The sequence below is a fragment of the Porites lutea genome, chromosome 8, assembly GCF_958299795.1.
Source record: "Porites lutea chromosome 8, jaPorLute2.1, whole genome shotgun sequence".
Taxonomy (NCBI): Eukaryota; Metazoa; Cnidaria; class Anthozoa; order Scleractinia; family Poritidae; genus Porites; species Porites lutea.
This window is the reverse complement of record NC_133208.1, coordinates 31,659,095-31,685,169: the sequence shown is the minus strand read 5'-3', so window position 1 is coordinate 31,685,169 and position 26,075 is coordinate 31,659,095. Positions and strand designations below refer to the sequence as shown.

General features: G+C 39.6%; 2 protein-coding genes and 1 pseudogene across 2 annotated transcripts in view; all 3 read right to left on the bottom strand.

The window, feature by feature from the left end:
- The window catches only part of LOC140945553 (protein adenylyltransferase SelO-like), a 27,202-nt gene continuing 1,127 nt past the window's right edge, over positions 1-26,075 (bottom strand). Inside the window, 16 exon segments of the mRNA XM_073394566.1 lie at positions 1-370; positions 939-983; positions 1,544-1,623; positions 1,932-1,978; positions 8,363-8,535; positions 8,945-9,026; positions 10,235-10,279; positions 10,731-10,854; positions 11,549-11,581; positions 11,584-11,631; positions 12,191-12,263; positions 13,022-13,088; positions 13,224-13,311; positions 15,917-16,083; positions 16,660-16,716; positions 17,097-17,161. Coding sequence (XP_073250667.1) covers positions 293-370; positions 939-983; positions 1,544-1,623; positions 1,932-1,978; positions 8,363-8,535; positions 8,945-9,026; positions 10,235-10,279; positions 10,731-10,854; positions 11,549-11,581; positions 11,584-11,631; positions 12,191-12,263; positions 13,022-13,088; positions 13,224-13,311; positions 15,917-16,083; positions 16,660-16,716; positions 17,097-17,161 — 1,272 coding nt within the window. The 3' untranslated portion in view covers positions 1-292.
- LOC140946683 (uncharacterized) lies at positions 2,807-4,767 on the bottom strand (annotated as a pseudogene).
- Positions 3,712-7,324, bottom strand: LOC140946815 (uncharacterized). Its single transcript, XM_073395924.1, has 2 exons — positions 6,157-7,324; positions 3,712-3,825 (listed from the first exon to the last, which is right to left on the bottom strand). Exon 1 carries the CDS (start codon positions 7,322-7,324, stop codon positions 6,581-6,583), a length of 744 nt encoding a protein of 247 aa, XP_073252025.1. The 3' UTR covers positions 3,712-3,825; positions 6,157-6,580.

Sequence of the window (26,075 nt, the reverse complement as noted above, 5' to 3'; positions counted from 1 at the left end):
CGTTAGACAGTTTTTTCATCGCAACAACCATTTTTTTCCCTTAACCGCGATAATTATTTTTTCTTTTTCTTTTTTTTCTTACCCAGAAATAGTTAGTACACCCATAAAGAATTCTGTTGCTTTAACTTTATCGTCATTATTATCGCCTCGCGTATGATCAAATAAGTTCACTACAAAATAGTTTAGCTTTCAAAATTTTCATTTTTTTAAATCGATAATTCTATGAATTAATACAATATGTATTTATCGAACTAAATATCCCTCTACCTGCCTACCTACGTGACTACAGCCATTACGACGAGCAGCTGACTCGAAGCTGAGATGCCCAGAGCGGGGGCTGGGACGAGTACCCACGATCTTCAGCGACCACCTGGAATGAAAGACAATTCGCAAATGACTGTGCCTCATGCGAACCTGAATTGTAAAGAATATCAGGCCTAGGCCAAACGTAGATTAAGTTAAGATCGTCTGATGGGTCAGACGTCGAACTTAGTACGCGTCGAACCAATCAATTGAATCAGATCAAAAAGCAGTTTCAGCCGGCCTGTGGGCGTTCAGTAATAAATTTTCTCTTGAACGAGGCTAAATATACAGTACCATACAAATTTTTAATTCATCAGTTTAGTTCATCGCCTGTAAAGATCGACGTTTGTCCAGGAGACGATCTTCAGGCGTTCTATATGTCTGAAGTAGACGGATAGGACGTGATGGACGATCCAAACTCATTCAGACGAACTCAACTGAGCCAGACGTCGAACTTTTCATTAACTTAACTCACTAAGTTTGCCGGTTCGTCTCATGAAAATTTCGACGTTTGGTCTAGGTCTCACTTTCCTTAAAGTTGATGAACGATTAAGAATTTCTTGAGGGTGGTGGATTAACGTTTCACTGCAGCCCACAAAGAAAAGTCGTCTGAAGTAATTTATTCTACAACTTACTTGTTTATTAAAAGGTCTCGTTAAAACTTCAAGAAGCAGCCGAACCTTCCAGAAAAAAAAGTGTATTAAATTAAGTTACAATCATGGCTTGAAAATACAGAAAAACAACATATAGTCACAAAAAGACTAAAGCGCAAGATCGACACTTGCGAAGCTGCGTAGTGCGCAGGGCCGCCAACAAGACTCGGCGGGACAAGATCAGAAATTATAAGATCAGAGAAATGGTAGGATCGGAATCGGTACAACACCACATAGAAAAACAGAGAACTTTAAATGGATCGGGCAAATAACAAGAATTAACACCAGCCAACTTGTAAAGCAAGCATACAGCACTAGGCTGTAAAGTTATAACTCAAACAAAAGGACGCGCAAGCAAGACCAGGATTAGGGGCGTCAAAGACAGCCCGACTGGGGGAAGAAAACTTCATCTCCCCGCGACACATCTGGTATAAGCGGTTAGCCAAAGTAAAGTTAGTAAGAAAGTAATGTTTTGAGCCTTTCAGTTACTTGCTTTTATCCTCTGGGCCTCGACAAGGGTTCAACTTGTTCATTGAAAGACAAATTGTAACAAACATACACACAAAAAAAACTCAAAAATTTCTGACCTCTGAAAAATCATTCTCCTCTGCTTTTTGTATTGCTGATTGAGCCATCCAGTTACGCAGTACATAACGAGGATTTATTTCTGAAATGAGAATGGGCCACGTTAAAGACATTTTCAACAGCAAGCCATGAGATCAATTGCATTAACTAACTTCACTGCCTTCCAGTGCAGCCTTAGCTTTTTGAAGTTAAGTTTTCAGTATTCGAAGTTTGCTAAAACGATATGAGATAGAGACAGTTCTTTCGATATTCAACTTCATGGTGAGGTCAAAAGGATAAAAAAAAAATGGATTTTCAATGCTTGGGTCCTATAAGCCTCGCTATAAAAGCTGACTTTTAATCCGTCTAAAGAAGCTTATTGAAAGGATAAAAATAATGACTGCAGCGTACTTAACATCCGTTGTCTCCTCTTGTTTTCAGAATCCAGATCACCATTTCTAATTAAAAGAAAGAGAGAATTTCAATATAATGAGCTTTGCGCATTTTGGCCTGTTAGTTAGTATTTCTTTCTGCATCAAAATCCCGCGCGACGACGATTTGTGATAAAGCAAAATGAGTGCGATTAAAGGAAGCCTCCATCACCTCACTTTCACGCGCGCGTGGTTAACGTATCTGTAAGATTGAGATTGTCCACGAGGAAACTGCTTCAATTTGGTAACTGTTAACGAAATGCTATTCAGCGATATGTATCCACTATTTTGAAAAACCTTTACCTCAACCAGTAAAAAAAGTTCAAACAGAAAAACCGAAGAAAATCCAAACCTTCATTTTGCAAAATATCATTTATATACCGAAGCAGAAGCCCATAACCTAGACTACGAGCAGTCTCTCTTTTTTTTGGTCCGTCGAGCAAAACGCCCGAGACACGCAAATGACCACGCGCGGGGCTTACGCCGCTCAACGCTTGCGCGCGCGTGCACTCTCCTTACTAAATCTGAAGAAAAAGAGAGGATGCTCGCACTCTACCCATTCTGCACTAACCTATATAAATATAAACACAAATGCAGCAAATCACTGAGAATATTGGATTATGGCCTGTGCGGTAACGCCATAACGCCACTTTATTGAAGAAAATGCAAACAACTAGTACAGAATAGAAATGAAAACGTCAAATAGAGTAAGCCGTGCCAGGGGGGCCAGAAAAAACCTAACCTAAAAAACCCCGTGGGGAAAAAGGGATAGGAAATCTGGGGCGGGCCAGGCACGACTTAAGTCCCCCGCCAAGACTACTAATAAACTAAATAATTGTAATAAACAAACGAAAACTAAATAGCAATAGTTTGAGCAACTTTTAAGCGATCACTAACGGTGTGCTTAATGTATCTGTTCTTTGAAGTGGCACATTTCCAGCCAGCATGCATATCTAGCAGATCAGCGGAAACACTCCGACAAGCAGGATTTGAGGCGGCACCAGAGTTTATACTGTGCGTGCCGTAAAGAGCAATGTCACCTACAAATGGTTTAACAAATTTTTTAAATTCGTCTCTTAGCGTTGAATATGAAACTCCTCTAGAAGCATGAAAACACTCCCTAGACTTAGTTTTAACGATTCGCCTAACGAGGGGCGAAGATTACTCACAAGTTGAAGGGAAAAGCTTAAGTAACCTTTCGGTGATAGAAACTGGGCAAGTAGCCTTATGAGACCTAGCTAGAAAGGACGTATGCCCTTCTCTGTACTGATCATTTTTGCGTTTAGGAATAAAAACTGACATGTACTCGTTGAAAATAGAGACATCTTTAACTGTCAAATTGCGAATTTCGTCCATATGAGAAAACCCAGCAAAGCCAACCAAGAGGACGAAAAGAAAACGAATAACGGCAAGCGAACTACTAGAAATATAATATTCAGCGATCCTTAAAACTGTGTCAACGGATAAAGGCTCTTTGGGTTGAACAGGACGAGCAAGCTTCCTTCTTGCACCCTCCAAGGACGACTTAACAAGGGGGTGACCAGTAGGGCATTCTACAATACCGGCCAGACTATGACCCCACTTAATACCATAAACAACTGACTCTATAGGAAATATCCCCGTATTATTAGAAATAGAAACAGCAGTAAGTTCGCTGATAAAGAGAGCAATGTGCAGTGGCTTCGCTGGAATAACTGGAACGCCAAACTTAGAATCTGTCCATTCACGCCATCTGATCTAGCCAGATCTATACTTCTGCACGGTAGAGGGAGCCTTGGACTCAAACTGTAAATGGAGAAGGTCTGGAACAAGCTTGCGCAAGGATGGATCGGCCAAAGAATTCGCTTCACTCCAAATCCCGGATTGGAGAACATCTAAAAAATAAAATAAAAGTAGGCAGGAAAAGGCAAAACATTTAAAATTATAATACAGTAGAAAATATGATGCTGCATCATAATCATGCAGCACGGACAGTACCACAGCGTAAAAGCGACATGTAATGAGAAATAACGACAAACGGAAGCCGAACTGGCTGGGCCCAGCAATGCTGTAAAAAACAGTAAAAAATACAACAAAATAGCAAACATTCAATAAAACAAATGTAGAACAATAAAATAAAACAAAATAAGGCCAACTGACGGCGCCAAAACAGGCAAACTGCGTAGTGAAGCGGACATCGAACTCCGAGCCAAGAAGACGCTGCCAAATCAGGCAAAAAATACACCGCCAAATCAGGCAAAAATACGCTGCCAAAACAGGCAAAACAAAGCTGCCAAATCAGGCAAAAATACACTGCCAAAGCAGACACGATAACGGTGCCAAATCAGGCAACAAAAAAAAAATAAAATAAAAATAAAATAAAATAAAATAAAATAAAATAAATAAATAATACCAAAACGAAGCTAACAAAAGATAAACCTAAAACACCGACAATAATGAGCTGTCAGGGGAGACAAAAATGGGAAAGCTCACCTAAAATCTATCCGCAAAGCTAACATTTTAAATTTCGGGCAGCCGCTGAACACCGACGGACGCGCTTTGTAAATCAAAAATAGGCCGAAGGCCATTGTGGGACGATCAAAGTACCAAGTAACAGAGTTGAACCTCGGAAGCTGGGCATTGTAATAGGACAAAAACCGATCAATTATGTGAGGGCCCCATTAAGCGTCGACAAGTCGAAATACCGAGGGATTGATGGACCAGTCGTCTTTATCAATAAATCTGCTAAGAAGATCTGCTCTTTCATTAAGAGACCTAGGGATCCACTGGGCTTCGAGAACGATGCTGTTGGCAAGACAAAGATTGAAAATATCCATAGCCAGGGCCCGGAGGTGAGATTTGGAGCTTCCGATAGCAACTATTCTGGCGGCGGCCTGATTATCAGTGAAGATTTTAACTCTCTTGTGTTTCAGTTGAGCCACGTAAGAAAGCAACAAGTAAAAAATTGCTTTCAGCTCGCGAAACGTAGAGCTTTGGCCGATATCCTCGCTCTCCCACATGCCGCTAACGACGGAGCCGGAAATCCTCCGAACGCTACGTCACTAGCATCGGAAAATACAACGGTATGCGTAGCTAACGGTGGCCTAATAGAATAGCCGTTTAAGCAGTCGATGTTGCAATACCAAAATTTCAGTTCTTGTAAAAGGCTCGGAGGAAAATGAATTATGTCATCCCAAGCCGATCTGGTTTCAATGGCGAAGTACATTTGTCTGGTCAAAAGACGAGAAATTTGACCAACAGCTAACGCAGCTGAAATGATAGTGCCTGCTATTCTCGCTAACTCGCGAAATCAAGAGAATCCATCCTGAATCGCAGAATCTAGCAAGCCTTTAAGCTTGAGAACTTTCTTCTCGGGAATCCGGAAACACATTAAAATAGTATCAATAACGAAGCCTAGCCATTCGCCAATTTGAACTGGATCCCAGTGAGATTTTTCCTCGTTACAAAGAAGACCAAATGAAGAGAGCTCTTTACGTTGAATTAAGCTAGCTGCCACGGCAGAACATTTGTCTGGTCGACTCCCGAAACCATCGTCCAAAATATATGAAACTGTTGTGTCCCATAGAAGGCCAACGCCTAACTATCGGGTGCATTAACTTGGTAAAACAAAAGCAAGCGCTACTTAACCCGAAAGGCAGTACTGTAAAGGAAAAATATCTGACAACGCCAGAAAAAGGCCACGCGAAACCAAGGTACTTTTGGTGGTCGAGACAAATATCGACATGGTGGTAACCGGACTTAAGGTCCCAAGAGAAAAACCAGTGTCCTTCATCGAGAACTTGAGAAAGCGATCGTAAGTCCTCGTACTTGAATTTAGGTTTTACTAAATAATTGTTTACGTGTCTCAGATCGATAACCAGGCGAAGCTTCTTCCCAACAGCGACTGTCAAAGGATTAACACAATACGGGGGGAATTCGTGCTCAACAATGCAGCCGTTACTTAAAAGCTCGCTAATAGCATCAGCGACAAAATCCGGATGCTGAAGAGCTGATCTATTGTTCTTCAAAAAGCACTGCGAGGGGAACTCGGCAAACGGCAATCTGTAACCGCGCCTAATCATATCAAGGACAAAATCTGTTGCATCTAAAGTCTCGACCTAAAAGTTAAACGAAGATTGCAAGCGACCTTTCACGCCACTGCTTCCGCCTTTCGCACTAAACTCGTCGCCACAACAAGACAATAAATGAATTAAATCACACTCAACTTCATCACAGGTCGACGAGTCGCCATCTAGTCAATCGCGTCGAGAGCTACTCTTCGAAGAATCCGCAGGCTTCAAGCACGTGGAACTCAAATGACCAAAATCCCCGCACTGAAAAAAGGGGAACACATACAGAAAAACATGAAAATAAAATCCATAACATAAAAATAAAAGAACAGTGTTGTAACGTGTGGCGTTGCAGACCCGAAGGAAGAACATACTGACTGACAACAACTTATATATGAAACGCAATTAACACGTATTACGTAACTACTGAACACTTCATTGAAAAACACAATGAAAAAACCAAATTCAGAACGTGCAGAAAACAAATATCTGCTAAACTTCGTACCGCAGATATTTTGATATTCTGCACTAACCTATATAAATATAAACACAAATGCAGCAAATCACTGAGAATATTGGATTATGGCCTGTGCGGTAACGCCATAATCGACGAAGAAAGAAACAAAGATAGTAAAGCGAAAAAGTGCTGGGTACTTATCTTAAAACAGGGGCCCAAACGACGAGCTGGTCTAGCCTCCGGGCGTGAAACCAAATCGCTGGATGCGTATCTTGACGAAGTCGCCCGAGATGTAGAGGCGGAGCCACTGCCTTTGTCGCCAGAACGGGCACGACGACGTTTTTCCTTAGTGACCTTTCTCTCAGCTCTCCTCTCGGCCCGGTAAATTCTCTTCTCATCATCTGAGTCAGAGGCGAGTTCGTCGGATAGATACTCATTGACCGTCGCCCATCCAAACTCGCTCTTGTCGGCTAGCTTTATTGCTTTAACACGCTTGGACACTAATTCCGTACCTGACTCCAAAGCAGCCTTAGCTTTTTCATAAGATTTGTGCTTAAGTGCGTCGGAAGCTTCGTCTAGCTTGTCCAGCACCTGGAGGGAATGGTCTAACTGCTGCTGGTTACCCTTTCTCTTGCACGTGTATTGCTCGCGACGCGCCTTCTTAACAGCTTGCTCAACGGACGAACTGTTTTCCTCTGAAAAACGCTTGGCAAAATCGGTAAGCCGAGATTCAATGACCTGTGTAAGGTTGTCGGTTAAAGAACCTATAGAACGAGTAACGGCAGCCTGTATAGCAGCGCCAGTAGAAGGATCTACGACTTCAGGGTTCGGACGAGAACGAACATTGCTGTCCTCCGCGTCACTCATGTTAAACAGAACAGTGTTGTAGCGTGTGGCGTTGCAGACCCGAAGGAAGAACATACTGACTGACAACAACTTATATATGAAACGCAATTAACACGTATTACGTAACTACTGAACACTTCATTGAAAAACACAATGAAAAAACCAAATTCAGAACGTGCAGAAAACAAATATCTGCTAAACTTCGTACCGCAGATATTTTGATATAACCTGGAGTGAGCAACTTTCATGTACTCGTGCTGCGACGTTTTCACCGGCAAGTTTAGTTTAAAAACGATTTTGGCGCCGATTTAGTTCATCACCACAAACCAGTCAGCAAAACCTACAGACCTAAAACTGGTATTTTAATTCTTTAATTGTGATTAGTATTCCCTTTTTATATTTAATACTTCAAATGCGCTCACAAACGAAGCGGAGCTTCTATTTTCGAAAGGAAAAGCGTTCTTAATTGTAGCTAAAAAACTCTGCGATAGAAGCCGAGGAAGGCAGTTGCTTGCTACAGGGTATGGGATCCTGGTCACCGGGGCGATAAGAAAAATTAAAATATACCGGATATGTAAAGTTCTAGTGATAGGCTTTCGTTTGTTAAGTGCACAATTAAATGTGAAGCGATTGTGAACGATCAGTATCTTACGATTCTTTTAGATCTGCAATTAAAAAAATACACGCAACTTGCGTGTAAAAGTAAGGGAGGAAAATTTCCTACGACGTACACGCATCTTGCGTGTAATCTAAGCTGCGTGTAATTGTTCAAATGCGATTAAAAAATTTACACGCGCGTATTTTGCTTGTAAATCCGCCATGTTACACGCAATTTACACGCGTGTAAATGCTGCAATTCCCATGGCTTGTACTGTACATTACAGAATATTGCTACTTTCCGTTTCGACAGAGGCTAAGCCCGTATTCAAAACTTTTCAAACAGGACCGAGGAGGATTCTTTCAGTCTTTCTTTCTTTAGTTCCTAGGATTTTGTATATAACATTACTAGCAAAAAATTCACCAGAGATGATAAGAAGTAAATGAAACGCTTTTTCTTACAATTGCAGTCTTTCAGAATAACGGGCTAACCAGCCTCTCCAGTTCTTGTGTTTGCTTAGATTCTTCAGCGCCCACGATTCAAAGGGAAGGCGGTTTGCTATCAAGTCTTGTATGGATATTTCACTTAACTCGCGGAAAGTCATTGTGAAGTCCGCACGACTGGTCGACATTAACTGAAACAGAAATTCATCGGAACATTTAATTGGCATCTCAGCATTCCTGAAAATCTCAATCCATGATCAATTATCTAAAGTATTTTTGTGTAAACTCAATACACTATCCGTCCTTAGTCAAAGACAGTTATCAGGTATCGGCATTTAACATTGTCCTCCAGTATATATGCTTGCCCGCACACGACAATCAACCCGATTGCTGGCGTGTAGAAATAGCCGGAGCTTTTCTCGCCGGGAGACGCAGGCAATGTCTTTACACAACCATATTTTTCACCCTGTATCCCGCCGTATTAGGCAGAGGCAACAGCTGCCGCACTAGCTTTGTACTAATGACTCGAATAGGTTTTAAAAGTATCGCTGCGTTTAGAACTTATTAATTCCTTTAGTATAACAGACTGGTAATCCTTACCCACAGCAAAGAATGAATGAGTTTTTCATCGCTGTCCACAACATTAAGCAGACCCAATTTTTGACGAAATATGTCCAAAAATCTGAAAAACAAGTTTTTATTTCAGAAAATTGCCTATCATTAGGCTAAAGTACCAAAAGTGAACATTCCTAACAACTGAGGGCGAGTTAGTTTGTCAATAACAATTTCCTATTAAAGGGACGCTATTTGCTCGCTTTCTATAAAGGTAAAACTTCTTTTCGCATCAATTGAATTCCAAAAAAATGATGGCCTAGTTTTGTTATTTCAAACTGTTTACTGTAGTCTGTTGCAAGGCATGGCAAGAATGGGGCAACTTTTTCAAGTTTTAAGGCAGTTTGCCTGGAAAAAATCACCAGAAAATTTATTATGGTTAGTATTCCCTGATGAAATTTATTTGTTACCTTCTCCGTAACTCTATAGGAGCATTTTGTGTTTGGGTAAAGGTACAAAGTGACAACTTTAGCACAGGAGTGATCTGAAACAGCCATATCCTCTTGACATGGACTCTTCAACATCGGGCCAACTTTTTATAGCCACCATGCAGCTGGGTCAAAATTATAGGGAGCTTAAGCAACGACGACGGCAACGGTAGCGAAAACGTCACCCAAAAAGTGAATTCGCGCTGCTTCAAGCTTCATCGCCCTTATCGCATATATTTTTTATTTTTCAAATGTTGGCGATATTTTCGGGAGTTGAATTTTAAAGGAGTGTATCTAAGATCACAAAAAGAAAAAGGAAACGGCTGTCGTGGTTGTCAAAAGCGAGATGCACGTGCAAAGTTGTTGTTTTGCCAATCAAAACATATTACTTTTTTGCCGTTCTCGTTGCCGTGTTGTCTCGTGGTTAAGTTCCCTATTGGGAGTTTTAGCAACGACGACGGCGACGGCAACGAGAACGTCAAAACAGTAATGGGTTTATTGAGCAAAACAACAAGTTTGCACGTGCATCACGCTTTTTTGTACATTTCTTTGCCGTTACTGCACGACTAGGACGTGAAAATGCCTAATTTCACATTTTATGGAGGACGTAAACAAGCGACGACGAAATTTTATTTCTCTTTCTTAACTTGAATGCGCTCGCCAAGAAATCAACTCCAGGGAAATTTGCAAACATTAGACATTTTCAGCAAATTGGTATAAACGCGACAAAGTTTGAACACCGCGAATTCATTTCAAAAGTGACGCTTTCGCAGCCGTCGCAGTCGTCGATGCTAAAACTCCCAAATGTCAAGAGAATTTTTAATTCATAAAGAAATAAAACTATGATTACCTTTCATTATAAAAGTCCACGTAACTTAGGAGGATTTTCTCTCCACTGCAAAATATATAAAGTGATAGTTAAAGAAAAAAGCTACATGTATGATGACCAAATGATCTACTAGTTACTAAGCTGAATTTTATATATGGGTCGGGTATCTGCTAATGAATTCGCAGACTTTTGAGGGCGGATAATGAACTAATGAGGAGTCGTGTTCCCGTTTAACCCACAGTAGGTTTTTACTTTCACAATCGCTCTAGAATATTCGATTGAAGACGGCCGGAGCGTATGCTTAAAAACAAAACAACAGAAAAAATACGCGACCCCTTAACTAAAAAGGGAGGGAAGAAGAGGGACAGGGCAGGGCGGGTTGGTACCTTAAGTCGATCTTATCCTACAAAAAAAAGGTAGAAGGGACACTTAACAGACAAGAAGCACATTGATCATTATAATAAACACAAGATAGGTTTTCTAAACCAATAATAAAATCAAAGCTTATCCAGCTTACGCGCTGTAATCTTCTAGTAATGGCTTCATGGCTTGAAGTAATTTCTCCAAATTAAAAAATCCAACATTGGGTTGATTCTTGTAACTGTATCTTCGCTCCTCGTCTGATGTGTTGGGAACGAAATCTGCCGTGGATAAAGCCGACTGATTAATTCTTAAGGACAAATTTGTTAACAAGACGACTAACTGTAAACCTTACAACAAAAATATAGTTGCTGGGCGACGTATAAGCCACGCAAACGACTTCGTATACCAGAGAGAAACCTCGGCTCGCAGACACGGTGACGATGGAAGTCGGGTAAGAAAGAAACTGTAGCAATATAAAGCTCATTGATAATGACAACGCATAACGCAACGTCTTTGTCGATCACATGGTTTGGATTTGTAAAGATGTTTCTCCTATACAAGCAAGGATTCAGAGACCAGTAACCGGAAGTGGAAAGTAAGAACGGGCACCACCTTTCTAAAGAAAACTTTCGCTATAAAACGGAGATATTTGGGAACCAGCACTGTGTCCGAAATAAAGAGAAGTCCTTAACATAGAGAGTCAAATAAATGGAGTAAAGAAAGGCAGGAAACAACTAAAGGTGTCCGTCAGAAGGAGTAAAGAAGGGCAGGGACCACCTCTAAATTTCCGTTTTATGGAGTTACCTGTCATACAGAGAGTCAACTAAAAGGGGTAAAGAACGGCAGGGACCAACTCCGTGTCCGTTTTAACCAAGTGTCCGTTATAAAGAAATAGTTGACTGTATCATAAGGGAAGTAGGGTGGGTTGAGGAAGGTCTTTCAACAGTGGCTCATCTATGTACGTGAGTATACCTGGATTAAACTCGTCCATGAATCCAAACGGGCATAGTCTATTGTGATGGATAGGAGGCTGAAATTATCTGTGTTACAGACACCTACAAGAAATGAAAACAAAACACATGAATTCCCGAAAAACAAAATTCAAACAAAATCTTTCGTGCAGGGCGTCAATGTAGTACAAGATGCTCGTCGTCACTATCTTTTTCATATGAAGAGTCTATAAAATGGCTAATATCACGTTATTTTTTTTCTGCTTGAGAAACACCCACAGTTTTGAAAAGTTATCCATTCTGAGGGCTTGCGAAGCTCAGGATTGAAAGCAAGCAATTTTAGGGATGATGATAAGGTAGAGAGCAAGTTTTACTAAAGTAAACCTGGAAAATCATGCAATTATAACGCAATTAGCCATCGCACGGCCATTGCTTTGATGTGATCTTAGGTTGTTGGTGCCTCAGAAGAAACCAGGGAAAACGAACGAAACCTGACGTAGAAAAAAAAAGAGGGTTACCGGTCGTTTCCATACAAAGTCGTTTAGAGAAACTAGACGAAGGTTTTGTGTAATTTCACTGCTTGAGTTCGTATTGAAACGATTTTGTATCCAAACGACCGGTTTCCAAGGTGGCCGAACCTTTGTTTACCACTGCTGTAACTCACCATGAGCAAACCCAACTCCCTGCCACTTGGCGATAAGTTCTGCCGTCATCGACACCACTTTCGAAAAGAATTCCTACCAACCAAATAATAATTAATTGCAATACTGCATTTCAAGCCTGTGCAATGTACATGTCAAGAATGTCACAAAGGGCCAGGGACCAGGCATTTGCCCCTGCTTCTATGAGCATGACCACTGGCTACTTTCGAGAAAAAAGAAGGGAAAACAAAACCTAAAGAACTTCCTGGCTGCTCAATTTCCCACGAACTACAGTCGAAACCCCACTAACGGCCACCTCTCTGCAACGAGCAGTTTCTTTCTGGCGGACAGTCCATACATGGACTCCTACATATTAGGGAGCTTAAGCAACGACGACGGCGACGTCAACGAGAACGGCGAAAAAGCAATTAATTTAGATCGGCAAAACAACAACTTTGCACGTGCATCACGCTTTTTTGTATATTTCTTTACCGTCGTTGCACGACTCCGACGTGGAAATGCCTAATTTCACGTTTTGTGGAGACAAGGCAACGACTTTCTTCTTCTTTTTCTGAACTTCGATACAGCCTTCTAGAACTCAACTCCAGAAAAAATTGCCAAGATTTGACGAATTGAATGAGATAGAATAAGCGCGATTAAGTTTGAAACAGCGAAACTACACTTTTCAGTGACGTTTTTGTAGCCATTGCCGTGGTTGTTGCTTAAGCTCCCTAAGTCTCCAAAGCGACCACCTCTTTACAACGGCCACTTTCTTCCGTCCCCATGAGGTTCAACCTATAATTACACACGCACCCAGCCAAGCGGTCGCATGTAAGACTTTATTGCTCTCTTACCAGGTATTTATCAGTCTTCTTCGATAAGTCTGGAAAGTGTTCCTCGATTACAAAGTCCACAACTTTTCTTAAAGAAAACAAAAAAGGACGACTATAAAAGTGTCGCATTCAAGAAATAACTGTTAACACTAAAAGCAAGAAAAGCAACTGGAAGCCTTGTCGTAAATTCTTCAAATAACTAAGAAATCAAATGGAACTTCACCTCAGAAGGTCTTCTTCGCCATTGGATGCCAAAATTTCAAGAGAGCCAATCCTAAACCAAGATTTTGCCAAACGTAGAACAATTGCAGCTGCGTGTTACAGAAAAAAATGATCACTAATCTGTTTTCTTTGTTTCCACCGCCCCTTTAAAGCTACTGTCATGTTGAACAACTGAAGCAATGGGGAGAATGTACGTGTAGGAGGGAGTAGTATTGGTTTAGAATATTTCATCACACGTACAGTCTGTACTACGTATCACATAATTATCACAATTATCTTACATAACATGATTGTCAAATTATGGATTGCTGCCTACAAGACATACTATTTCTGATGACAGTATTTCTTTCTTGAACGATAATTTCCTTTGGCAAAATTTTTAAGAAATATGATATTTTTAAGTCATACTATTTATGACATATGACAGTATTGGGTCATTCCACAGTATTCCGTCTGTTGCGGAAGGGAAATTCAGAGACACTAATCATGTTGTAGTGTAATAAGTTTTTTCATTTACTTCTGGATATTTAGGGAGTTTTTATGTCTTTTAGGGAGCTATCATTTCTAGTCTCATGCTTTTCTCTTAAATGCATTATTTAGCTCGCAGACCATCAAAAGAGGGCTGTTGCGGAGGGGAACAGAAAATACCGTGTTCAAAGTTTTTTTATTTCATTCTTAATTTTCTATGAATTCTGGAATGGTATCCTAAGCTCACTGGTTTTTTCCATTTTATCAACTTATGTTAATTACAAGAATCATAAAAGGAAACTTAAATGTACAGCTCTTTTTCAGTGAGGCAGGATCCAAGACCACCATCCACTGTTGCGGAGGGGAAGTTGCGGAGGGGAAAATGTGTCCACATTTCAGTATTCATAAAACAAGCCACGAAAACCTAATTATAACGACCATATTTTAATATATGAACTTCAACAACTTTACATTGGCTTTATATTTATTAATGTCTCTGCTCCTTTATGATGCATGTCTAACGCGAAGTGACTTAATTATAAAACAAATAATGACAAGTTGGCGATAATGGGGGAGCACTGCCGTGCGCTAGGTTAGCGTGTACGACTTCCGGCGATGGCGTGAGCAAATTTAAAAGAACCTCACTTATCTCCCCAGCACTACGAGCTGAATGCAATACAGTACGTGCTGGATCAGACAAGAGTACCTGTTTGCAGGCGATATTAAACGGCAATGCAGCCAACAAGCTTGGGGGAAGTCCCTGCACAGACTTAACCGCACTGCGAGGAGTGTCCCTAGTTTATTTGATGGCATAGCACAAAACAAAGCCCAAACCTCGTCTCCAAAGGGAGGGAGCTAGGGAGGGAAAATTTTTACAAGAATAGTATACTGAGCGCCTAAACCTTGCTGAACACTGGAACCCCCTGAACAGTTGTTCTACGCTTTTCTAGCTAGACGCATGTCTGCTGGCATCGCCAGTAGAAAAGGCTGTACTACAAGACAGCTCAGCGTTGCATGTGCAAACTCTTAGCCATGAATAGTGCTTTGAAAATATTGGCCAATGCTGTGGCTCGTACTAGCCTGCTTAAGACAACAAGGCCGTAAAGTTCTATGCTAGAATACAATGCATCTTAGAGCTCGCTGACCTTGACAACCTGACTACACAATTGCTTTGTTGAAAAAGAACCGCCATGAATGGGTTACTGATAACTAGCGTCACGTTCCATTAACTACATTTTACTGGCGTGACAGTAAAATTGCTTTTATTTTTAATAGGGTCACTTCTCACTTTCTTTCTGAACTTTCTACTTCTTTCAGTGTTAGAAGGCATTTTTTAAAATTCAATACTTCTCAACTCAGCAAGAAAGCCATATTGAATTTGAACACATGGTTTTAGCTATCCCACAATGCATTGTTTGAGTACAAACTCACAACAGAATTCCCCTCCGCAACAAAATTTCCCCTCCGCAACAGAAACTAATCATTCTTTATCAAATTCAGCTAAAAACGTGAAATCCATTAGAACATAATAAAATTAAGCCTTGGTAAAAAATTAGAAGATATGAAAACAGAAAGTTGAATTAATTATTTGTTAGCCTGAAAATAAAACTATCAGGCCTCAAAATGTTGCGGAGGGGAAAACAGCATCCATGACATTGTCTGCTGCTGTCATTATGGTGAAAATATCAATGTTGGTCAATACTAAAGTAACTTTGCATTAAGTAGTTTTTGTCCCATACCAGCTCAGCAAAATTTTTGTTAATAATTTGTTATCAGCAACACATTTAACTTTCCCCTCCGCAACAGCTATTTTCACTGTATATGGTAATTGATGATAATTTATGCATACACGACAACTGACAACAAACAAAGTTTACCATTTTCACATACTATAACTAGTATATTTTCAATTTGTCAAGAAATTGAGTGAAACAAACAATTTTGATTTTTGATATTTTCTGTCCAAATTACTGTGGAATGACCCTATTTCTTTCTTGAACAATAATTTTCTTTGGCAAAATGTTTAAGCGATAATTGTTTTTCAGTATAGTTAGCAGAGGCTATTGTACTGACAGGATTACTTTGATTGAAAGAGAAAATTTAAAAAAATGAAGCCCAATTAATGATTTTCACCCCACAGTTCTAATACATTTTATTCCTCTATAATGATATTATTACAAAATTTAACATTACTATTATAAATATGACTTTATGAAATACCGTTACCTTTCTCTCGCATGGGGTGTCCATCATAAAACTGATCTCTCCATACTCTATCCTCACTTACAACAATGCTGGCTGCTCTACTTGTGGGCACACCCAAATGGAACATGGCCTCGCTAGCAAGGAACTCCCGCACAGATGATCTTAAGACTGCTCGACCATCACCATGCCTGAATGAAACAAAAAAAAATTGAACCATTCAAACTTGTGTAGAGGTACTGGAAAGGCAACTAAAGCTTAATTAATGCATCAAAGTAACAACTTCATATCATAAGATCAATGTTATTTCTGATTTAAGCTCATGATTCTTGTTAGCCTCCCTCTTTGAGAGGGTCCATAAAAAATGTAATTCCTATAATGATGATATCAGCTAGTAACAAGTATTAAGGTAGCTGAACATAGTCTGATACGCTGTGGATCATTACTAACCATTTAATTAGATGTTATTAAAGACCCATCACAGGTATTAAGCAGACAAAGATTGTTATATTTATAAGACATGACATTTATTAGGTTTAGAGTGAGACATGGATCATTGTCAATTGGCAACATGGATGATTTAAAACAAGCCTTAAATATTTTTGAATTTGTTAAGTTTTGCAAACCCCAGTCAGTAGAATGTCTTATAAATTTGCACACAGCTTACAATTATTTTCTCTTCACTAATAAATGAACACGACCCAAAAAATTCTGTTATCGACAGTTAATTTTTAAGTGTAAAGCTTAAGCACTTGCTGTAACAATACCTTGAGTATGGAGTTTTGCCAGAGCCCTTCAACTGAAGTTCCCACCTCTCACCTTTTCTAAACAATAAAAATATGACACTGTGTGCAATAATTATTGTTACATGGTAAAGGTTGACATTTTATCTCTACGATAATAATGTTAATTATTATACAGCATTATCAGCTAGTCACTGGCAGCCACAGACAGCTTGGTTTTGCCTCTATATTGAAGTTTTACCATGGCATAGCTTCAAGCAGCAAGCGAGGTCTTAAGATTGTGGGCAGCAAATGCCATAAAATGTTAAGATCATTGCAATGTATTATAAAAGCAACCACCAGCTCCAAACTAGGTATGTGATAGCTGTTGCTCTGCACAGCTGGTGCCAAGTATACATACCTTGCGATGCTAGCTGTTTTATGGTGCTTTATTAGGCTGAACCTACAGCTGTATTTATTACCTGTTGATGTACTCTCCCAGCAGTACTGCCCGCCCATCCCCAAGTTGATCCGCCCATTCACCAAACTAAAAACAAACATGAGAGTCACCAATAATCTTAATTTTAAGTAATAAACCATATATTGAGCTGAAACTGACCAGTCATTGATAAAGGTGAGTAAGTGCCAGCAGATGTACACAGTTTGGACCATATTTACAAAGAGGTATCCAGCCTACAGGAAATCAAAGAAAGTGTCTACAAAATGGGAAGGACCAATTCTCCCATGGAGCAGATTTTCAAGTGGGGAAGTGGGGGTGGGGGGGGGGGGGGACTAATGCAAATGTGTAAGTGTGAGCAGACTAGAGGGGTCTGGGGGTATGCTCTCCCGAGAAAATTTCAAATTCAAGTCTTCTGAAATGGCTATAAATGCATCTAAACCTGCCAATAGTAATACAAATACCGTATTTATTCGACTATAAGCCGAGCGATTTTTACACAAATTAAAACTGAAGTGAATTAAAATTTGGGCTCTAGAGGGGGTCTCAGCTTATAGCCGAAAGTTTAATTATTACATCGGCACTTAAATCAACAAGTTGCAACCTAATCTCGTACCCAGATCTCCCACGGCCAAGGGAAAGGGAGATCTGGTAAAGTTCGATTTCGATCATGCTCAGTAGAAGCGAGGTCCGATATACGGGCCTTGCTATAACTGCGCATGTTCGTGCTTACTGTTCGGGAAACATAAGGAAAACATGGATTTGGACAGTGTTCTTGAAGATGTCCTTCGAAATAGAGGTCAAGGAAATCTTATACTGAAGCCTAGACAAAAAGAAGCACTACAGTCGATTGTTTTTAAAGGTCAGGATTGTTTAATTGTTCCTCCAACTGGCTACGGAAAGTCGTTGATCTACCAAATGCTACTGTCACTGTTTGATAAAATTAGTGCGAGGAACCTTTCATCGAAGGACAAGTCAATTGTCATTGTTGTTTCTCCTTTGAATGCCTTAATTGATGACCAAATAAATAAACTTAAATCAGCTGGTGTCAATTGTACAAGTTTGCGTGTTTGCGGTGACGAGGTCGATGGTGCATTTGAAGAGAAAATTCTTGAAGACCTTCAAGATGGAAAGTTTGAATTAATTTTTACACACCCCGAGGTAGCAGTAAGCAACAGGCAATGTAGAGACCTTTTTTGTCGGCTTACTACCAGAAAAATGTTAGGGCTGTGGTGGTTGATGAAGCACATTGCATCATTGAGTGGTAAATTATGATTATCATTACTTTTTGCTGTTGTTTTTCTCTGTTTGATCATTTTGTTAATACTTTTAAGGTTATAAGCTTCCCTTATGTTAGGGCTAAAAATGGCCCCTACATCTATTGTTAAGTTCCTGTTTCCTAGACTCAAATTTTTGGGTTACATGATCACATTTGTCACCTCACACCTGAAAGTATTTAACATAAAGTTAGTTTTATAGTCAGTCAACCTTAGTTGCTGCTTTATGAAGATTTCACAAAGTTTATGAATTCAATGTTCACACACCGGTATCCAGACTCCAAAATTTGAACTATACAATGAAACTCAAAGTTTACTACGTGTATTTACTTTGCAAGGACACAATGAGCTGTTTCTATTCTCATCACTGCAGTAATGATATTTATTGCCTTATGCAATGTACATGCTAGATCAACTAAATGAAAAGGTTTTATTATGTCCAAAAGCAGCTATCTTGGTATTTCAATTGCTTCTGATGGGTGCCTTGATCAGATCACCAAAAAACTAATAGTTATAGGCCTGTTATGCTTGTAGACTTTGTTTTCTCAATGTGTAAAATTTTAATGCTCTCAAGAGGTATCATGTGATATGTTTTCTCAAATTTAATGCACATCTTTAAAATTTGAAAGGAACAGTTCTGTTCTCCAAGTATGATCAAATTAATGACTTATATTAAGGCAACAAAGCACACAAGCAAAAGAAGTCTTTACAAGGTACAAATGACTGTTTGGGTTCATTTCAGTTGCAACTCGATGCTTATCTTCACCATTTGTTTTCCAATGCATATCTGTGGCCAGTTCAAATTGAATGTCATTCATTTTTAGTGCAACTGTGTGTCCTCCTTTCACACTAGTGTGAATCTCTAACTTCCCTAAGTATTCCATCTCATTGTTTAACAGCGACAGTGAATGTTTGAAACACAGTATAATCTAACCGTAAATTAATGACCCAAGTCCATCACAGAAAGCTGGTGGGAAATTAAAGTAAAAATTATGTTCAAAACAATACGACTGGGAATTCTAAAATAATTTGTTGTCCAAAACTTTAAAAAATGTCACTCTTAGAGATGCTAAATTCCTGGATGGTGCCATTTACCTGACCTTGAGCAGCTTGCATTAATATTTGCATGAATGTTATGTGATAAATATTATTTTATTAATGTTAAGCAGGTTAAACAAAATATTTTCAGTTTTTCATCACATAATAATAACAGAAAAGTGAACGTTCAACCTTTAAGCCCCAATAATGACCTCCAATCAAGCAGAGGCCAAGAGATTACCAGTGGCTAAGCTTCTTGACATTTCAGCAACCCCTGTATAGTGCTACTAGGAAAAATGTACACCTACAAGCAGTTAAGGGAAATTTCATCACTGGGGCTTAAAGGGTGAAAAGCTAATAATTATAACTACATGGCCATACTGTTACTAATAACAAAGTTATTGCAGCCTTTTTCTTCTTAATTCGACCCTACTATAACGGCTTAGTTACTTGAAAGTCCCCTTTCATGTAGTCATTATCCGTAATTCTTGTGGCCAAATTCTCTTATTCTAGTGGCAAGTATAACAGCATTTCAGTGTATCACTACAGCATTTTTACTTTGTGTTTCATTGTTTAGGGGGGCATAACTTCAGAGAAGACTACAGAAAACTAGGAACACTTTCCTCGGTATTCCCCACAGCTAAGATTGTTGCTATGACGGCAACAGCAACAAAGGAATATCAAACAAGCATTATGAAAAGTCTGAACATGAAAGATCCCAAACTTGTAATTACAAATCCTGACAGGCCTAACATTTTTTATGAAGTACAGCAAAGGCCATCCTATCTTAAGCAAAGTAACTTTAACCAGTTTGAAGAAATTCTTTCACCCATAGCAGATGAACTCATTAATTTTTTTTTTTATTGTCAATATTAAAATGCCTGTCACTATTATTTACTCATCATTAGAAATGTGTGGAGTTGGGTATGCCTTTTTGGAGAGAAAGCTTGGGGATCACCAGTTCTACCCTATTGGGGCTCCCCAAATTCCTCAAAACAGGCTTTTTGCTCAATTTCACTCGCCACAGACAGACAAAATGAAACATGAACTTATTAGCAGCATTGTTTCAGAGTCATACAAACAGAGAGTAATATTTGCTACAGTGGCATTTGGCATGGGGGTTGACTCTCCTTGTGTTGAAAGGATAATTCATTTTCGTGTACCCCGAACTATGGAGAGTTTTTTTCAAGAAAGTGGGAGAGCTGGAAGAGACGGGAGGCCTGCCACATCAACTCTTTACTTCAACAACAATGATATTGGTGCAAATGTTGAAGGAATGCAACCTGTTATGAGAGATTACTGTAAAAACCCTGAAAATGTCTGCAGAAGAAAAATTGTGCTTAGCCACTTTGGTTTTGGCATTCCAAGTGCTTGAGACAAACACAGCTGCTGTAACATATGTCGAACTGACTGTGAGTGCTCTGAATGTGTTGAGCTACATCAAGATGTTTTGGCCCTTGAAAACATTCACATCTCTGATAATGAATTTCTTCTTTCTGGAAAACAGGTGAAATATATAAAATCAGAGCTTATAAAATACAAAGAAGAAATTGAGGCCAGCGATAACTATTTGAATTTAAGTATGTGTTCAGGATTAACAATGACAGTAATTGATGATGTTTGTTCAACACTTCAAGAACTCTGTTCTCTTGACAGAATTATGGAAAAACTACCGGTTTGGAGAAAAGAACATGCAGAAAAGATTGTACAGATTATAAGTAATGTCACATCCAAATAGGCTTAACATCCTCTGTAAGAAAATCTGCAAAACATTCTAGGTACCATAAATAATTCTGATCATATTTTGTTGTGATAATTTAACTGAGGGAGCCCATTCCTTATCAGCCAAGTGGCTTCCCTTGGGCTTCCTCACCATTACCATTAAATTTTCTTGTTTTTTGTACATCCTAAAACTATAAATTGAACTGAACTGAATTCCATTTTAAAGTTCCTCTTTTTTAACGCAGTAGATGAGGAAAAATTCTACTTTTGTTATGACATGTGTACTTTACTTAGTCATCTGCATCAGACGATTCAGATTCTTCATTTTCAGGAACTAAAGATTGACCTCTTGCAAGCTGTCTCTTGTGATTTTCAAGCCAACGCAAGAATTCACTCAAGTCAATCTTCTCTCTTACACTCTTCAGCAGAACAGGGAATGAAGGATGAGGCTCATGCATTGGGTCGCATTTGAATGGCCTTAGCAACCTCAGATCCCCCAGCATAATGCCTTCATCTCTATCAGCACTTTTTTTAGTGTGACCAGTTGATGGTGGCTTGACATTTGGACTCTCATCATAGGCATGCAGGGATTCACTGACTCCAGTGACTGCCACTGAGCTTTGAAGCACAGCCTTCTCAGTTTTATTTGCCCCCATTGAAGTTATCAGATTTTTTGTGCTCTTGATGGTATGCTCCATTTCTAAATCATTTGGCATATTGACTCCAATTGCCAATTGTCCTGGTGGGTCAGCATGCACTTTATTGAAGTTAGGAGGTACATTCCTTCAATTGCATACTTTGACAATTTGTTATTGGCTTTGAAAACCCACAAAAGGTATTTCCAATTAATAACATTTCTATCTCCATCACCTTCATGAATTGTGTCATTCAGTTGCATAAGAACTATGAACAGTTCAATCAAAGAGAGACCATAATTCTGGACTTTGTCATCGACTGTCACACCCAAGTGGAAAAACATGGTAGTCAACAAACAGATGTCTACCACATCTGCATATTTTTTTTTTCATCTTTGAATTGAATTAGCAGTGGAAACACTTCTGACTTCGAGCTCATTTCATTGGTGTACCTGTGCAGAATGTGCTGTGGTACCAGCTTCTTAACTGCTGCAAATTGAGGTTGTTTGAAGAATCCAAAAAGATTCTCCCCACAAGAACTTTGAAATCTGACTGAAGTTTCTTGATTTCCTCTGAGGTAAGGAGGTAATTCTCATTAGAAAAATTCTGAATGTCACCAAGTGGGCTTACATTGTCCAAGTGGCTGAAATCAATCCTCTCAAAAACAACAATGCTTGCAAACCAGTTGTGCTGCTTGTTCCTGTGATCTACCCTCATGTTCTACACTGTTGTTTTGCAGTTAAAATTGTCATTAACAGTGTCGAATTTCTTTTCAGCTTTGATCAGTTCAACAATTTTGTCATGAAAGTGTCCTCCCATGAGATCCAGTAGACTGATCATAGAGGTGTGTGACAAGCACCCCCCTTTCTTTTCTAAATGTCCATATGTCTGAGATAATAATAATAATAATAATAATAATAATAAAAAATTAAAATGACAATCATCATCAAATTAAAGAAAATTTTAAAAGAACCCCGGGGGAGGTACTTCCATATACGAGGCTAATGGGGATGTGCTGCTGGATGAGGTCGCATTTTCACGGCTGGATTGACTAAAATGGGCTCGCATTTTCAATAGATTTACTAGAATGGGGTCACACATTTTCTGCTTATCTGTACAAAGAGCAATTATAATGTATGTGTAACATTGTGGTCTGTGTTTTTTCAATGAGTTTATTATGACACAGACCCAAAAGATCACAGTGCCTGGTGCAAAAATTAAGAAGGTGCATCTCTAACTGCCATACACGTCTATAGCATATCAAATTATAGAATTCACATGCAATGAGCAGGGAGGAGTAAAAATGGTACAATTTTTGAGAAGATGTACGTAATTGCCAGTATGCATACATTTTCTTTTTATCGCAAGAAAGAAAGGAAAGAAAAATAATTACAACAACAGCTTGCAGTAAGGGACTGATCATTATTTAGAGGTAGCCACGGCTGCTGCAAATAGACCTATTCAGCTAACTCAATGTTGTACCCAATTCAAACCCTTTGGGAATAAAACGTTTTGTTTCCGGAATTTACATATCATTTAAATGTGAATGCCACATTATAATGCAAATACAATACACAAAGAATCTTATCTCCGGGAGATTTCAATTGGGTACAACATTGAGTTAGCCGAATAGGTCTATAGGGAAAGGGTCCATGATTTGGGAAAAAAGGGGGGAGGCAGACAAATCTATGCATGTATCTAAGCAACATCAGAGCCATAGAGGGAACAAAGGGTGGTTGGTTTGTTGTCACCATAATCTTTTACAAACAGAGTTACCAGCACACGAGAACTTGATTTAAAGCATTTTAATTACCTTTGGGTTATTGAGTCCTGCTTTCTCTAAAGAAAAAGCTTGCACCGGTTGGGGGATTTTGGTGGGCTGGATGGGCTGTACAAATAAAAATCAAAAAACAATAAATTAGCTGCATATTTTTGGCAATTTTGTCAAACTGATTTATTTCTGTACCTTTGGGTTCTTAATGCCTGCCATCTGTGAAGGAATTAACAGTTGAAACTAGTTGGATTTTGGTTGGCTGGTTGGATGGAACAGACTGCAAAGTACATAAACGCAATTTAGTTGATGAGTAACTAGAAATCCTGAGCAGCCCATCTTATGCCTATGTAGCTTATCTATATTTTTAAACGTGATATTCCAGTACGATTCTTACCTTCGTGTTATTACCCGGTTCTTTATGACACACAGGCCTTTTAACTAGCTGGCATTGGAATTCTGGAAATTTTCACATGCGAATCTGAGGCCACATTCATACTCTGAAATCACAAGAGAATTCAATATGTAAGGAATTGAGACCGTGTTAAAGTTAGGCACCAGTAGTATAAGTTAAAACCGGTAGTAAATACTTTCAGGCCGAGGTTGACTTACCTGATTTCCTTGTAGTACCTGTATGGCAGAAGCAGAACATCTTGTATTGCTTATGCGCACCTCCTGATCGCTCGTTTGCTGGTTACCGAAAGGAAAACGTTTTCGTGCTGAAGTCACCATTGAGTGCGGTATTTTTCTTGGCTTTTCGGTGCTTTGGGAAGTATTTCCCGTCCGAGACCGTTTCTTGATGTTTTCTTGTCTACTTGTTATCAGTTCGGGTTCAAGTTCCTTCTGTGTACTCTGGCAGGTCGACGCAAATATTTCTAAGTTCTTGTTTAGACGTAGAACTTTATCATGGCAACTTCTGCAACAAAACTAAGGAAGTTCGTCCCTCTCTGAGACTTCAATTTCACATACTCTAAGAATAATCCTTTTTAACTGTAACGCCTTTCCACTATCGCTGAAAAAATTCTTCTCGTGGTCGTCTCTCCACGCAACCGGCACTTACTTAGTCAAAGTTTGGGATCCTTCCATGTCGCACGACAGCTGGAGCGGCCACCCAAAAAACCGCGAAAACTTGGAACCGTTAAAAGAGCCAATCATAGCGTTTGTTTTATCACGGCACAACTTTTAGCAGGAGCCAATGAAAAATGGCCTTGTATCCACCTTTACCAGATCTCACTTTTCAGTGTAAAACAGAGTGAGATCTGGGTACGAGATTAGTTGCAACCTAGCCCCCACATTAGACTGAAATTTAAACGAATAGACTTTGACGCAAAACCCAACACACGCGACAGTTGAGTGTCAGCCAGACATTTTTAAGTCGGATTCTCTGGAGGTGCCAAAGTTGCCCTTCCGATTGTCATTAGGAACTAACAACTAATTGGCAACAGCTACAAGACAAAGTTTGTCTGCTCTCTGTTTGTGGTGTGTTTTGTTTGTGTGGTAAGTGACAGATCTGGGTAACCAAAGTTAAAAAAAAAACCTATTTTACCATCCGAAAAAGTGGGCGGGGGGGAGGGGGCTAAAGATCACCAACCACACCCCCTGCATGGTCCCTGACTCTAGATGTCAGTTTAATTTAGGGAGGTGTGACACTCCATCTCACTGGCTTTTTGTTTTCAAGTCTAGTCTTCTGGTTGCTGATTGGGCGATTCCAGAAAATATCCATACCATACTACGGACGGCTTTTAGGATTTCCGAAGGGGAGGGGGGGTTCACGATTATGGAATTCTGAGGGCATGGGGGGTATTTACGATTGCAAATCCGAAGGCATGGGGGAATTTCACAGGTGGGATTTCTGGAGTAGAAAGTGTAGAGTGAGTTCTTTGAAAACGCTATTGTTGTGGACTTTTGTAGTTCGTAAATAAACCACGAACGTATGACCGCGGAAGCAGAAGACAAGCATCGATAGATCAGACACGTGTTTACGCTCATAACTTATAGAAGTGAACAGTAAAACGTGGGTTTCACATTAACCTTGATGAATTTCTTTTCACATGAAAAAAAAATGGAATATGTATCTTACTGCTTGCAAGCTTCTTGTTACTCCCGTCCGATGAACAGTAAAAAAACTCGCACCAGTCCCTGGCTTCCAAGGAACGCCTGTCAGATTAGAACACTTTTTGTGCACACTACATGACCTATAAAAGGAAGCAACACGACTCGACGGTATATTTGACCGCCGAAAGATTTTAACAGTCTGAATTTGAGCTATTTTGCTTTGTAAACGTCAAAACAGCACAAGAAAACAAAGAGGAGTAAAATTGCCGTTAGTGGTGTTTATTTTTATTGCCAAATTCGGACCTAAAAAGGAGTTTGCACAGCGCCTGGCGGTAGGTTAGAGTAAAGCTTGTCGCCTGGGGCTGCTAGATCACAGCCTTGAGGAGGCATAAATTCCTGTTCGTTTGTTCATATAGGCGTTGCTAAGTCGAAAATGTACTTCCAAAAAAACGGAAATTCTGAAGGAGAGGGGGGGGTTCACGATTATGGAATTCTGAGGGCATGGG